The sequence below is a fragment of the Armigeres subalbatus genome, chromosome 2 (assembly GCF_024139115.2).
Source record: "Armigeres subalbatus isolate Guangzhou_Male chromosome 2, GZ_Asu_2, whole genome shotgun sequence".
NCBI lineage: Eukaryota > Metazoa > Arthropoda > Insecta > Diptera > Culicidae > Armigeres > Armigeres subalbatus.
The window spans coordinates 236,324,529-236,340,509 of NC_085140.1; the positions used below are offsets into that span (position 1 = coordinate 236,324,529).

Consider the following 15,981-nt stretch of genomic DNA (forward strand, 5'->3'; position numbering starts at 1 on the left):
TGGTATCAAGAATGATGATGCCGCGTGCACCCCAAATTGACCTTTCTGCGATAGGGCCTATTCGCCAGCACACAGAGGGACTTGCCGACGCGGTGCCTACGCCTGCCCCAGCCTTGACGAGGACCCCTTTCCGTCCTCGGGCTCGGAACCCGCCCGGTTGACCGACGCCGGGAAAGCGACGATACCATGTTGTTCTTCACGCGGCCACTTGTTCGATAAAAGGATCGAGTTCGACCACAGGGCACCGGTATGACCCATGAAGCCGACTCCGAACCCTTGGACCACCTCTTATTTGCGCCTGAACTAGCCATTCCTCGAGTCCACGCGCCACCTTCTGTGTTGCTCCGAAACGATTTGGACGATAGCCGATAAAACGGCGTTCCAGCCAACTTCATCTTTACACATCCTCCGGACTAGGTTGTCCGGGGTAGTGTCCAGACCACATGTGGCAAGCATGTGGTCACGCATTGTGCGAAAACGCGGGCACACGAACAACACGTGTTCCGCCGTTTCCTCTAAACCTACGCACACTGGACACTCGGGCGAGGCCGAGTGTCCGAACCGGTGTAGGTACTGTCTGAAGCAACCATGGCCTGTAAGGACCTGGGTCAGGTGGAAAGTGATTTCCCCATGGCGCCTCTTGACCCACGTACCTATCTCCGGTATCAACCTATGTGTCCATCTACCCTTAGTGGAACTGTCCCACGCACGCTGCCATTTGACCATTGAGGCCAACCTGACAGTCCAACGGATGCCTCTCGTGCCGCGCATTTCGAAGCACTCTATGTCTTCACCGATAACGATGTCAATAGGCATCATACCGGTGATGACGCAAAGTGCATCGTGCGACACGATACGGTACGCGCTCGCAACTCTTAGGCACATGAGCCTGTACGTACTTTCTAACTTCGTTCTGTAGCAGTTAATACGCAGGGCCGTGCCCCAAGCTGGCCCCCCATACCTCAGTATGGACAGAGCAACGCTAGCCAGAAGCTTGCGCTTGCTGGCATAAACCGCAGAGCTATTGGACATCATCCGGGACAATGCCGCTATAGCTGTGGAGGCACGCTTGCAGGCGTAATTGACGTGGCTACCAAAGGTGAGCTTATCGTCGATCACAGTGGGTGAACGGAGTGAAACGTCACGTCTGTTATAAAAATTGTACTGAATATGCCAGACGTGACGTCACATTCGGTCGCCTTCGGCCATCTTCGGCAACCAAACTGAGAGTTTCTCTCTCAAAAGAGCGAATTTTTGTTGAATAAATACTACTTAAGGGTTTGGGCCACATTTGTAGTACAGCACATCGAACCCATTGGTAGGATTGGTGATGCCAGTAGGGTGGATAAGAGCATGCATAGATTATGTAATGCTTAGAGGAGAGACGATTGGTAAGGCGTCTTGCAATAAGTGTGAGGATCCATATAAAAAAAAATACGTTACGTAATCAATCTTCTCCTATTTTACCATGGAATTAATATAGAAAACGACCATATATGACCTTGCTTAAAAAGAGGGAAATAGATTTTCGAATGTTGATGATCCAAACACAATTTTAGGTGTCTCATACAAAATCATGACAGGAAGATGAACAATTGGGTAATATTTCTGTTGGATGATCCATAAAATAGGTTACGATGGCATATAATCACGAGTAAGATAATTTTCTTAATATTTTATAAGGGTGTCCATACTGCCCCACGGGGGTGTCCAATCTGCCCCGCTACCTTCCCGAGAGTAGTGAAAAAATAACTATTACAAAAACGTCCTATTTGATTGAAATTGACTTCTTTTCAATACGAGGCAAAACAGAACTGGTATTACCGAGTAATAGTATCATGTACTTGCTAGAAATCCAAGTTATATTCAATTTAAATCACCTAATATTGATTAAAACCTTAGGGTGTCCATATTGCCCCTTGCTCCCCTATTAATAAAAATATGAAGAAAAACATTGTTTGATACTGTTGGCGCACAAAGCTAACCCAAGTCCCAAGTTACCAATTCTAAATTTTATCTCCCGAAATCTTATTATCCCATCCTACTAACCCCGAGTCGACCACGGGTGTTTCGGTCTTCCTATTACTAACAATATTGTTTTAGAAAAGAACACTCACCTCCCACCTGAACCGCAATTCTTAGCCCGCTTGCTCGGCTTGTTGGCCTGTACCGAGCGAAAAATTCCGTTAGGAAATAGACGCCAGCAGCGAGCAACAAGAGTAAAAAAGAATAAGCCCATCACGAACACATCGATGATGATGACGCCTGGGCTGTCAAAGAAATGGGATATAATACGTTCACTGATTTGCCGACCAATCGGGAAGCAGAGACAATTCGACAATTTGGACTAAGCCTAAACAAACAGCCTTTTTCAAGGCTCCTCCTTTCTCCTTCAGTCGCTATCGCACGGACTTGTCTACATCCCCTGCTAAGCTAATTGGTGGCTCATTGGAGGCAGTCCTTCAGTAAGAAGGTTGCGCTGTCGAGGTTCCACCCCCACCCGTGACCGGATATACTTCCAGAAAAGTTTTTAATTACTCATGTTCGACGTAGTTTTTTGCAAGATTTTTTTATGTATACAGGTTATCCGACTTCGTCAGTAGATGGGAATAACCAGCGCGGGGGGGAAACATAAATTTTCAGTGCAAAACGTATTTAAACAAACGAGCATAAATTCCATACAAAAATCCAAGATGGCTGAGTTGGGGATATTGACAAGTCGGATAACCTGTACATAAAAAAATCTTGGTTTTTTGATGAAAAGGTGCTGTCAAAGAAAGGAACACAAGACTGACATACCTATAACAAAAAGGCGGAGTCCGGAATTCAAGATATTGGAAAAATCGACTGATAACTTGTGGTTTTAAGAAACAAAAAATCTAATTTTCTTATGAAAATTGTTATAATAATGTTTGGGCTGTTTTCGTCGATTTTGTATCCAAATTAGTTGATGTGGAGATTTGGACATATTATGACGTAGGTATCTTTTAAAGCATACTTAAGTCAAGTCCTACGTCCACTTTGCGGTTATGTCCAAGAATAACCTGCCGGTTCGTTTTTATTCAAACTTCTCTCTATTTGGACTTCTTTCAAATTCTTTGAAATCAAATACGACAGACCATTTATATGCGGTTAAAATTAAACATCTTACAAGCGAAAGAGTCACAGAATACGACGGCCCAAGCTAGGCCTGGTAATAACCGCCATTGTCTATCACAATAATGTTAGTAAAGATTTTTTTAACTTACGCTTTTTTCCTTGTAAGGAACGTCGTCTTCCCAGATAGCATGTCCTTTGATAAACAATTGCTGATTAATGATGCTGTCCTTGTTACCAGTGGTATCAATTAGAACTACATCCATGAAGTTCTCCTGCGAATAAATTAAAAAAAATACTAGAGTATAGGATTCCAGTTAATAATATACCATGAAAGTCATTTAGAACCAGACTTTTAACATCGTATCTGATGTCATGAAAACGAGTTTTCAAGTTGAATACTCTTTGAGAAGTCAAGATAGTTTCTTTAATAATATTGAGGTGTAGTTACAAACGACATATTACTCACATAAAAGATAAAAGTAAATTACCAACCTCTCTGTTGATGTCCACCACATACGCATAAAGGATCTTTTCGTAAACAAGTGACAGAAGCGACCAGCAGGAATCGCGCGTCCACCGATGGCCAACCGGTTTCACATATGCCAACGATGCCCGCATGGATTGAGCTGGCATGCTGGCGAAGCATTTGGCCATGAACTTGATATCTTTAAGCTCCTGCTCGGAAACGGTACCGTAGTCGATGTAGAACACTCGAACCTTGTTGTGTGCCAAATCACTGACTATTTTCCCCCGATGCCACATGCCGGCAAACTTGGCCACGCAATAGAGACCAACAGCCACATTGGATGGCTTGAGACGCCATTCGTCCCGCTCCATATGTGTGTAGTGAGCATCGATTTCGTTCATCAGTTCATCAATTTTGTTGGCATTTTCACCCATGTGGTACCAGAGGCGGTTCGGATTGTGGACCTCGGTAACGAATATTTGCACCGACTGTTTCGGAACAATACCTGCCGGAATTTTTTGCGTTTCAATCGAATCAGTTAAATTCATGGCACCATCAGGAATCTCTAGAGAATTTATCAGCGCAAGCACGGCATCATCCGGAATGGCATCATTCGATCGAACCTTGGACGGTTTAGTCGGAGTGGCGGTGATAGTCATCTCCTGAAGTGTACTTTGCAGTTGGGATAGCTTTTTATCTTCAGTTAAAACGAACTTGGGCATTTCCTCATCTGAACTACCGAAATCATTTCCATTCGTGTCTCGGAAATCGAATTCCTGGTTAGTGACTTTTCGAGGGTCGCACCGTTGTTCATCATAATGATCATTGTTGGTCTGACGGATGTAAGCTGCGGTTGGTTTCCAAAATCCGTTGCTAGTACCTGATCGATTGTGGTACTGCTGTTGATTGCTGCTTCTGCCGTAGTCTGATTTATATTCTGGAGGCGAGCTGTTGATGAAAAGTAAGAAATTTAAATGGCAATGATCAATTTGGAGATGCTTAACAGTCAGGTTACTTTTCCAAAGGTTTCGGTCATCCATAAAAAATGGTAGGTAAATGGTGATGACAATTTATCTTAGGAATAATAACCCTTTTTCTCTTTTACTCGGTTAAGGATAAGTGCTCGAAAAATTAGTGTTTTTCTTGCGCACAGACATCACTTAAATTCGTCGAACTGAATCGATTGGTATATAACACTATGGGTCTCCGGGCCTTCCCTCAAGTTTTTTTGGAGCCTGCCTGTAACCGCATAGTTGTCCCATCTTTGCTGGGTTTCCTATTCATTCGGGACAGTTATGCGATTACAGGCAGTATATCCTTTACGTATACTTAGTACACGAGAAAGACAGAAACAAATAAATTAATTCACCTAGTAGTGATACTGCCTTGCTATCATTAAGCCGAGACACCAACCGTTTTAATTTAAACCCCAGTTCTTTCGTAACTGCTGATTGCAATTGTCGATAATTTTCAAATTCAATAGTGATCAACTAAACTAGACTTTGCCCTTTTGATGAATACAACTTTTGTGAGAAAATCGGTTACATATATGAAAACTTTGCTAATATTTCGAGTCGATTGGTATACTAGCTCTATGAGTCTTTGAGCCATCTATAAAAGGCTATATATTTTTGGAGTGACATTATAGCATTTTGATACATTTGTTGTAAAAGGACAAAAATGTTTAGCTTGATTACGAAAAATAATGTTTGAGTACGGTAAAATAAATTAGCATTGTATTCTTCTACAATCTTAAGTAAAAAAAGAAAAACAATTAGAAAATTAAACTAACTCACCGATAGACTGAATTAGAACCGCTTTTGTTGAAGAATTTCTTCCCACTTGTTTTACTGTTGCTTTTCCTCACCAGATCTCGGACATGTCGAGTGCTCTGCGTTACAACTGGTTCAACCAGCGCCGAAGTCCCATATCCCGTCACCTAGAAGAAAAAAATAACTTATTAAATAAAATCGTATTCATTCATATCAAATAGTCCCATCCTTACCGTAACAGTATCGTTCAAACTGCGCAGAAATTCATCTGGGGCTCGAAACCCTAGCCGCTGATAAGGCAGATCAAATCCTTCCATCTTTTTGAAGTCATCGGCAAGCATCTTAACCGACAAACCGTACGACGATCCAGATATGGCAATCGATCGGATGATCTGTTTGATTTCCTCCATGGTATAATCTGCCATTGTGGAAGAATGTCGGGAACGTCTTTCTTTTAATAGTTTACCTGCAGCTTTTCACGCTACCGGGAGTGTTCAAATAAACATGTTTTTTTGTTTTTCTGGTTTTTCTCTTTAAGTTTAAATAGGGTAACCAGAAACTGGCTGAGTTGACATATTGCGATAAAAAGAACGCTGCCATTTATGGCAGGGCTGCTATTTTTATGTGCACTGAAAAATGGGATGCCGACCATCATAAAGGTGTGACGTCACACTGTGAAACCACTATATTCACGCACTGGTGCACTCAACCAAGAAAACTAGTGATAATCATACGAACATCTTATGTTTTTTTGCTATTTTTTCGAGCCTCCATGTCTGTTCTCTGTGGTTTTACATCAAATAAACATAACCTCAAAAATTCAATCGAATGAACTCAATTTGACATTTATCGGTGGTAGGTTCATGAGGTTCATCCTATCTCCCGCAGCAAGCGGATGAACCTTTGTTTATATACAAACCACCGATACCTGTCAAATATGGAAGAAATTCACCAGGACGCAGCCTTTTTTTTTTTTTTTACAAGGGAGAATGCATTTACACACTAACCCAGTACACGTGCATTGTAGTTGCCAAACTACCACACGGAAGTGTACTGGAGTGTCGGACTCGACCATACCGGTAATACCGACTAAACTCCCTTGGCTCCACCATCGTTCCCCCCAGGAACTACCTCGCAGTACTACTTCTGGGGGGACGGCAGTACTAAGCGTACTCGCTCATTATCGCTCACACAGGCACTCGTCCCACGCGAGACTGACTTGGGTGCTCGCTCTATCGCACCCTCAAACACACCCTACATACTCTGTTGCACCTCTGTCATGCCGTGCGGGTCTAACTTGTGTGCCCACCCTTCTCATGCCATGTGGGTCTAACTTGTATGCCCACCCAAACCCTTGATTCATGCTCATACGCTCCATGCTTGCACACACATTAACGCTCCTATGGGTCTGACTTGTGTGCCCACCCTTCTCATGCCGTGCGGGACTAACTTTTGTGCCCACCCTTCTCATGCCGTGCGGGACTAATTCTATGCCCACCTTTATCGTACCATGTGAGACTGCTCACCTCTTTCATTCAGTTCGCGCTGACACATACTACTCGAGTCATTCGACCTAACACTCCCTCTGGCATCCCTTGTGGGACTCTTCGCTTAGGTTCCCACTTCTGACATACCATGTGAGTCTGACTCACCTCATTCATGCCATATGAGACTAGCTCAACACGACTCAACTCATTCCTTTCGTACCATGTGAGACTGACTTGGATGCTCCCCCACACTCCTCTGCCACGCCACGGGGTATCAGTAGTCGTAGGAACCAACATTCCTGCGCTACTCCCAGCGCGGCGTGTGCAGTCCATACATACACCTATTCATTCACCCTTCTGCCATGCTTCGAGGTGACGATCTCGGTTGCCACCCGCTGCGCCATTACCTCTGCATGGGCAGACCATTCACACACTTCTTCGCGTTCGGCACTTTCGCTCTAACTTACCAATCACAAGTTAGTCATGCTTGTCGATTGTTGCTCGGCGCGCCAGATTCTCTGCAAGCTGCAGGCAATCTGAGTGGTTGCAGTCGAGACTGCGTTCCACTTCTCCACCGCTTGACACATCCTTTGGATAAGATTATCCGGAGTTGTGTCCCGGCCGCAAACGTCTAGCATTGCTCTTCTTTCGACGTCGAAACGAGGACATACGAACAGTATGTGCTCTGCAGTTTCGTCAACACCTGGGCAGTCAGGGCAGACGGGGACCTCCGCGTGTCCAAACCTGTGGTGGTACTGTCGGAAACAGCCATGGCCTGACAGGAATTGTTTCAGATGGATGTGAACCTCCCGATGGGGTCTCCCCACCCAGCTTGATATGTTAGGAATCAGTCGGTGGGTCCGTCTATCTTTCGAGGAGTTATCCCACTCGCGCTGCCATCTGGCAACCGAAGTCACCCTGGTACGCTCGCGGGCTCCTCTGGTACCACGTAGCTCAAAACACTCCTCGTCTTCCGGGATGACCAGCCCGACTGGCATCACATTCGCTATCACGCAGGATGCGTCGCGCGATACTGTGCGGTAGGCCGATATCACCCTGAGACACATCAAGCGGTAGGTGTTCTCCAGTTTCTGCAGGTAACTGGTTACCCCCAGTGCTTTTGCCCAGGACGGGCCGCCGTACCTAAGAATAGATGCGGCAACGCCTGCCAGTAGCCTACGTCTACTGGCGCACACCTTGGAGCTGTTGGACATCATCCTCGATAATGCCGCCACAGCAGTCGAAGCCTTCTTGCACGCATATTCGACATGGCTACCGAAGGTAAGTTTGTCGTCTATGATGACCCCAAGAATCTTCAGACTCCGCTTTGAAGTGATCGCGACGTCTCCCACGTGTACAACTGCATGTTGTGCCGACTTACGGTTGCTGACGATAACCACCTCCGTCTTATGTTGAGCGAGCTCAAGGCCTCTCGCACTCATCCAGTCCGCCACAGTGCTGATCGCGTGTTCTGCGGTTAGCTCTACTTCGGGGATTGACTCCCTGTAGACCTCTAGGGTTACATCGTCAGCAAAGCCGACGATCTTCACACCAGGAGGGAACTTTAGCTTCAGAACCCCGTCATACATCAGGTTCCATAGTACCGGACCCAGGATTGACCCTTGCGGGACTCCTGCGGTAATAGGAACACTTTTCTGACCGGCATCGGTCTCGTATAGCAGCACACGGTTCTGGAAGTAGCATTCCAAGATCCGGTACAGTCCCACCGGCAGGCTAAGCCGGTGTAACGAGAGCGCGATGGCATCCCAGCTTGCGCTGTTGAATGCGTTCTTCACGTCCAGTGTCACCAACGCACAGTATCGAATTCTCGCCTTTTCCGTTGGATCGCTACCTCTGCAGTCTTGAGGACTGAATTGATAGCGTCCACCGTGGACTTACCCTTCCGAAAACCAAACTGGTTACTCGACAGGCCATCCGTACCCTCTGCATACGGGGTGAGCCTGTTGAGGATGATCCTCTCGAGCAGTTTACCCGTCGTGTCGATCAGGCAAATTGGTCTGTACGCCGATGGGTCACCCGGAGGCTTCCGGCCTTCGGCAGCAGTACCAACTTCTGCCTTTTCCATCTCTCAGGGAAACAACACTCATCCAGGCATCTCTGCATAGCTAGCCTGAACATGTTCGGGTTCGCTATGATCGCTGCCTTAAGTGCACTGTTTGGAACTCCATCGGGGCCTGGAGCTTTGTTCATCGCAAGGGTGTTAGCCACTGCGAGTAACTCTTCGTTCGTCACCGGAGCCACCATTTCGGCCACACTCCCAGCGCCTTGCAGCGCAGGAGGAGGCCAGGGACTTGTGGCTCGGGACGGAAGAGTACTTCGATAATCCTCGCCAACCGGTCCGGTGACCGTTCGGGGGTGAAGAGCCCCTTTGGTCTTGGCCATCACGATCCTATAGGCGTCACCCCACGGATTCGCATTGGCACCCTCGCACAGGTTGTCGAACACGCTCTCTTGCTGCTCTTGATGGCCTTGTTAAGGGCCAGTCTCGCAGCTTGAAACACTTCCCGGCGGACCGCTCTTTCCTCCTCGGTGCGGGCTCGTTGCGTCCTACGTCTAGCCGTGAGGCAGGCTGATCGTAGGGCTGCAATTTCGGCACTCCACCAGTATACCGGGCGTCTGCCATTTCTTGGCAGGGCTTTCCTCGGCATAGTAGCGTCGCACGCGCGTGATAAGACAGCTATCAGCGCATCCCCGCTTAGACTGTCGGTGTTGGCCTCCAGTCCCAGGGCCGCGGTGAAAACTTCGCTGTCGAAGTGAGTGGTCTTCCACCCACGGACCTGACAGGGATCACCTGCCCTCGGACGCTGCACACCATAATTTATCTTGAAGCGAATTGCTAGGTGATCACTATGGGTGTAGCCCTCGTCTACCCTCCAGTCCAGGTCCGAGACCAGACTAGGGCTGACAAACGTTACATCTATCCATGACTCGACCCCATTCCTACGGAATGTGCTACTGGCTCCGTCATTGACAAGCACTGCGTCGAGTTTTGCAAGTGCCTCGAGTAACGCTTGTCCCTCTGATTGGTGCAGCGGCTGCCCCATTCCACTGCCCAAGCATTAAAGTCTCCCGCTATAACGAACGGGCTCCGACCTACTAGGTCGGCCGATAGCCTGTCGATCATCTGGTTGAACTGTTCCATTGGCCACCTTGGTGGGGCGTAGCAGCTACAATAGAACACCCTGTTGATCTTGGCTATCGCGACACCCTCCGCGGAGGAGTGTACAACCTCTTGAACGGGGTACCTGCCTGTTGTGCAAATTGCCGCCGACCCAGACCCGTCCGCCACCCAGTTGCCGTTGCCGGCAGGGACGTTGTACGGGTCGGACAGGAGGGCGACATCGATCCTCGACTCCGAGACCGCCTGCCACAGCAGCTGCTGGGCAGGTGCACAGTGATTCAGATTCAGCTGTGTTACTTGCACGGCTTTTTCCGATTGGCTTCTCCGAAGGGACACGCAGGCCCGCCCATAGCATGGTTCCGGGCCTGCTTCTTACTGGCGCAGATAAGGCACCTAGGTGCCTTGTCGCATTCCTGTGCTTTGTGTCCCTCCTCGCCGCAGCGACGACACATCTTGCTTCGGTCTGGGCCCTTGCAGTCATAAGACTTGTGCCCGGACTCAAGGCACCGGTAGCACCTGTCCACTGAAGGTGGCTGGAGCACGCTTACTGGGCATACTGACCAGCCGATCTTCAGCTTCTTTTTCTCGATGACCTTTTGGCGTCAGCCACCGGTAGTCTGAGATAGGCTACCTGCGTACCAAAGAATCCCCTCTTAGACGTACAGAGGACCGCTCAACCTCTGTGCCGCACTGCTCTTTGACGGCAGAGACGACGTCTTCCGCGGTCGTGACCTCATCCAGCTGCTTACACTGGAGGGTCACTTCCGCACCCAACGACCTAACCTGAGCGCCGTCACCCAAGACCTCCTGGGCAAGCTTTTGTAAGCCGCCCGCTGGATTGCGCGCCACGCTTCAGTACCAAGATCATTTCACCGTTCTTGGTACGTCTAACGCTGCGCACGTCCTGGCCCAGGGCCGATAGGCTATCGGCCGCTCGCAGCGATTTAAGGACATCGGCGTATTTGTCCTTGTCGGTTTTCACCAACAAGGCCTCGCCTCTGTCTCTCACTTTCTTCATTGGTCGAGGGTGTTCGACTTCCGCCCCCTACTGACCAGTTGCCAAGGATTCGCATCCCCTTCGGCGGGTACCGATGGCTGGCTGGGGCCAGCTTGTGGCTCAGCAACTTGTGCCTGTCTAGTGCCTTTCGCCTTCTTGGGCATACGCCCTTCAGGCTCCGGTGCACCATCCAGGCGACGCTTCGCCTTAATGGTAGCGCGTTTGGGTCGCTTCTTACTTGGCGTTTTCTTGCCCTCTTGCCTTCTTGCCCTCAGGACGCAGCCTTGGCTACATACGTGTGACGTCACACTGTGAAATCATATCAAGCATAATTTTTCATAACGACGTATGTAACAATTATGATGATTCGAGAAATCCTTTGCAGAAAGTTGGCAAAACTTTTTCTAAAACTGTTTTAAAACTAAATCTTTTTTCAATACTTTTTTCCGCTGGCATGCATCATTACATGACACGTAATAAGCGTGCTTCACAGTAAAGCTCAGTTCATTCAAATTCATTGTGAAAAACGATAAAATTATACATACACCGGTATGCTACACGTACGTCGGTGTACATTGGTCGGTTTTCCATAGTGCACGATTGACGCAACTGCAGTTTTGTTTTGTTTTGCTTTTTTTGTTACATAGGTCGCTCTTAGTTCCCATATGTTAAAGCGACGTATGTAACAGTGAGACTTCAAAAATAGAAATTTTTACATACGTCGATTCGCGAAAAGATTGAATTAAATAATTTTAAGATCTGAAATCAGTAAAATCGATGCGTATTATATAAAACCGCGTGTGATTGTCACGTTGTATTAAAAACCCCGTTTTGTTTACTTTTGTTACATACGTCGTTATGAAAAATTATGCTTGATATAAGGTTTTACATCGAATAAACATAACCTCAAAAACTCAATCGAATGAGCCCAATTTGACATTTATCGGTGGTAGGTTCATGAGGTTTATCCTATCTCCCGCAGCAAGCGGATGAACCTTTGTTTATATACAAACCACCGATACCTGTCAAATATGGAAGAAATTCACCAGGACGCAGCCATGGCTAAATAGGTGTGACGTCCAGCCCCGTGGCAAGAGATGCTTCTCAGCGTAGCGAACATCTTCATGAATATGTCCAGCATACATTTTGAAAAGTACTTCTCCCGAATCGTGCCTTCACAAGCAACTAGATTTAATCCAAAATATTGTTGGTTACACTTTTTCAATTTGGTCAAAAATAATACCAGTTATTATGGGCATGTAAATATAATCCTAAAACATCTTTCAGCACACCATTTAGTTCATTTAATTTTCACTAATGAATGTTGTTCGATTTGCATCCCCGGACCATTTCAACTTTGATGCTCGCCACAGTATAAACAATAATAATAACTTTTGTTTGATTTGGAGCGGGAGAACAAGTTACGAAAAATGATTTCGTGTAGCGTTTGATTTCACCTGTAGATTCCTCCAATTCGTAAGTTTATTATATTTTATCATCAAATAACATAATTCCATGGTCAATGATGTAAATCTTGCAAATTATTTTAAAAACAATTTTCAGATTTAACCAAAACAAATAGTAAACAAAACACATGATGTTTATTTTCGTACAATAACAACGGACGGTAATGAGCTACCGTCCGTGGACATGGTGGCTATTCAATGAAAATAAATACTAAGGTATGGAAATCCATATACTGTGTGCGTGCCTTTCGTGTATGGCGAAAAACCTTTCACTACTACATTCGAACGAGCACCCATAAGAAGCCGTGCAAATATGTACGTCACCATTTGCTGTTTACATTTTCTATCATCCACTAATACACTTGCATTTGGTCTTCTTCCTCACCTTCTATCTATTCTCATTGGTGGCTATTGTCAAACCCCTTGTGATAGTATAGGACGCCAGGGGGGTGGTGACGTCACACTGTGAAACCATCACGGAGAAATGGGAAAACCCAAAAATGGGTGTTTTTTCACCCATCTTGGAAATAAGTGGACTAACCCATAAGGTGGGTAAAGTACGTTTACCCATAAGTGGGTAGGGATGCTGTACGTCAAAAGTAATGTATACTTTTCACCCATCTTATCAGAAACAAAAATGTGGCTAGATGGGTGAAAAATACTCATTTTGATAAACATTTTCTGCGGTTCTGAGGATTTGGTGATAAACATGAAAACCGAAATTAATTGCATAATACGACATGTAATTTATTTATTGTCTCTTTATATTTAGTAGCATATACATAATAAAGGTTCAACTAGCCTTTTGAAAAGCAAATCTTAACTGAAAACCGTCATTCCTGGTGCTAGAAATATCTCTGGTAATTCAATCTCGTCAATATTTTCATTTCTTGATGGGTCATGCCGTCGGATAAAACACCACATTCTCGGTGAAAACATATAATGTCAGGCGTGATGTCAGGAACCTCCTCAGGAACAAAACTAATCTACGAAAAACATACAATGAGCTCAGGGAAATTCGCTTACAGTCATTTGGTTATGAAACACTTACCTTCAAGCTTTTCGAAAGCGGATCCAGGCTAACATTATGTTAAAAATAAACACAGGCTTAAACTTCTAATAAAATGAATTGTCCTATTAATTACGGACGGCATTCTTAATTCAGACGACAAAAATTGTGCTAAGTATTTTTTCATCCATAAACGAGTGAAAAATACACATGTTCCGCACAAAACAGAGCTGTCTAAAGGTGGGTATTGGTGTCTAAAGGTGGGTAAGCAAAATTTGAAATCACCCATCCTTTTGACAGCTTCATATAGCTTCTGAAGGTGGGTAATTTTAAGACATAAAATGTGTATTCACAAATCTCCGTGATATTCACGCACTGGTCACTCAACCAAGAAAACTAGTGATAATCATACGAACATCTTATGTTTTTTTGCTATAAGAATTACTAATAAACTTTGTACGATTTTCTTATGAACTGAATGTTATATCCCGCATAATTCTGGACTATAATTGGACCATCTCTCAGATCGTTGCTGATAATAAATAACGTTACTTCTACTATTCAGTTTGCAGTTTAAAAGGATGATAAACCAACCTCTACAGAAATGGTTTTTACTGTATAGTATACTGTGTTTGGCAAATCAATCATATGAGTAATGGGCGGTTAAGTATAATTACTGTACAAAATAGGCTGTTTTCCAGTACATTTTTTTCAATGCACAATATATGCTATGGTTCACTTACAATCCTCGTTTTTCGATAAAACAGCATAGGTTATAATATAGATACAGTAAAATGATATATGGATAAAATCGATGGACCGTATCTCTTATCTTTAATTAGTAGGAGCAACCATTGGTATTTTTTCCTTTTTGTGATGAAAACACGATAAATATGCAACATGCTAATTATGCTTTATTTTCCACAAACCTCACTATTATGAAAAGCGGAATGTTCCTGATTAAAGTAATTGGATATTTTATAATATATACTTGAATAGAAGCAAAAAGATAATTTAGGGAACCGGTAGTTTGATACCTGTTTACAACGACGAAAGCCGCAGCCGTTTTCTTGGTATATTCGCTTTTCACCTTGAACAGAGTTGCTTGTCATCCAGCGGTACTGCGTTCCCGCGTCTTCAAGCGGTCCTTGTTAATATCCAGCTTCAAAATGAGGCATTTCACCTTCATCTTCGATTGGCATCGATCGGACACTAAACTACAGCATCATAGTTCCTCGGGTAAAAACTTCCTGCCGTTTGTGTTTCTTGCGACGCGATGCGGTATCATTTTGCATCAGTACCTGGGCAGCCGCATCCCTTTCTTCAAACTGCAGGAAACTGTGGGAAACAACAGGATGAATTATTTATTTTGTTAGAAATTGCTTTTTTAGCAGACAAATTTGATAATATTCTTACCTTTTTAATGGCGCAACAAACTAATTACTCTGCACAAACATAAAGACTTGTTTGAGAAAACCCAGCATTAAACACATCAAAACAAAACATGACAGTCGTACGTCTTTCAAAAGATACACACACTTATTGCAGAAGAAAAACGCTTACCATAGTTTTATCATTGAACCATACGGTTTTGAAATGTATGTGTGGAATCGCAACGAAATATGATTAGCTCCAGAGGATACATGATTATATCATAGCCGCATTCAGCATTGTTACTATATCTGTTGATGGACAGCCACATTCAATTACCATTTTCTTTTAGAACAAAATCAAACATGGATTATAAAAAACTGTATAGTAACAATATATTACGAAATTACTGCATATGGTGTCGTAGATTGAAAATTTAATATGGTATTTGTTTTAGATAAACTTACAATCATATTTTAAGTCGATTATTATACAGATAGTAACCATTTCGTTTAATTCATATGAATAATAATTACAGTAAGGCAAACTGTTTTTATTTATGCGGGATGACCGAGAATGATTTTCATCAGATATTCTTATGAAAATATTAAGCCTTTTCAAAGCTCATAAAGAAATTCATAAGAGAATCTTATGAACACCAATAATGCTTACATATGAAGGTCATAATATTTTCAATACGATTTGTATATATTGTGTGGGAGAACTAGATTCAAAAGAGAAGGAAATGAAAGTCGCGAATCATAATAAAACATATTTATTTATTAATTTTTAAACTCGTGTAAACGCTCAATGATCTTTAAAATAAACTAATATACAATTCACCAACATTAACCGTCACTTTCCCAGTTTTCAATGGATCACAAATCATATCTGTTATCCCGCACTGCCATTACTGAGAACATCGTATACAACAATTGTATGCATTAATTGAAATGAAATAATTCATGTTCTCCCCTTTCAAAGAGAATGTAACAAGTCAGTCATTATGCCGTTCGGCGCGATTTTTCACAACCCCGACCATTTTGTCTTTACGTGGTTACAACGCATCAGTTGGGAGACTCGAGAATCGCCGCGCTGGTATTTTCCTCTACATATGGTGGCAAACGTTCAATGATACCGATGGGCTGGAAAACAGGTGAGTTACGGCGGCG

The 15,981-nt window shown here is 44.3% G+C and overlaps 1 protein-coding gene across 4 annotated transcripts in view; it reads right to left on the reverse strand.

The window, feature by feature from the left end:
• LOC134211930 (tudor domain-containing protein 5-like) overlaps positions 1 to 15,981 on the reverse strand; it is a 46,564-nt gene that overhangs the window by 20,969 nt on the left and 9,614 nt on the right. For 2 of the 4 annotated variants that reach the window (XM_062689341.1, XM_062689344.1), the window contains exons 1-4: positions 5,571 to 5,876; positions 5,362 to 5,504; positions 3,592 to 4,513; positions 3,249 to 3,371 (exon numbers count right to left, since the gene is read on the reverse strand). In XM_062689341.1, coding sequence (XP_062545325.1) covers positions 3,249 to 3,371; positions 3,592 to 4,513; positions 5,362 to 5,504; positions 5,571 to 5,762 — 1,380 coding nt within the window. In that variant the 5' untranslated portion in view covers positions 5,763 to 5,876. Of the gene's footprint in view, positions 1 to 3,248; positions 3,372 to 3,591; positions 4,514 to 5,361; positions 5,505 to 5,570; positions 5,877 to 15,981 lie in introns of those variants that run through there. The other 2 variants (XM_062689342.1, XM_062689343.1) reach the window with 2 other exon arrangements.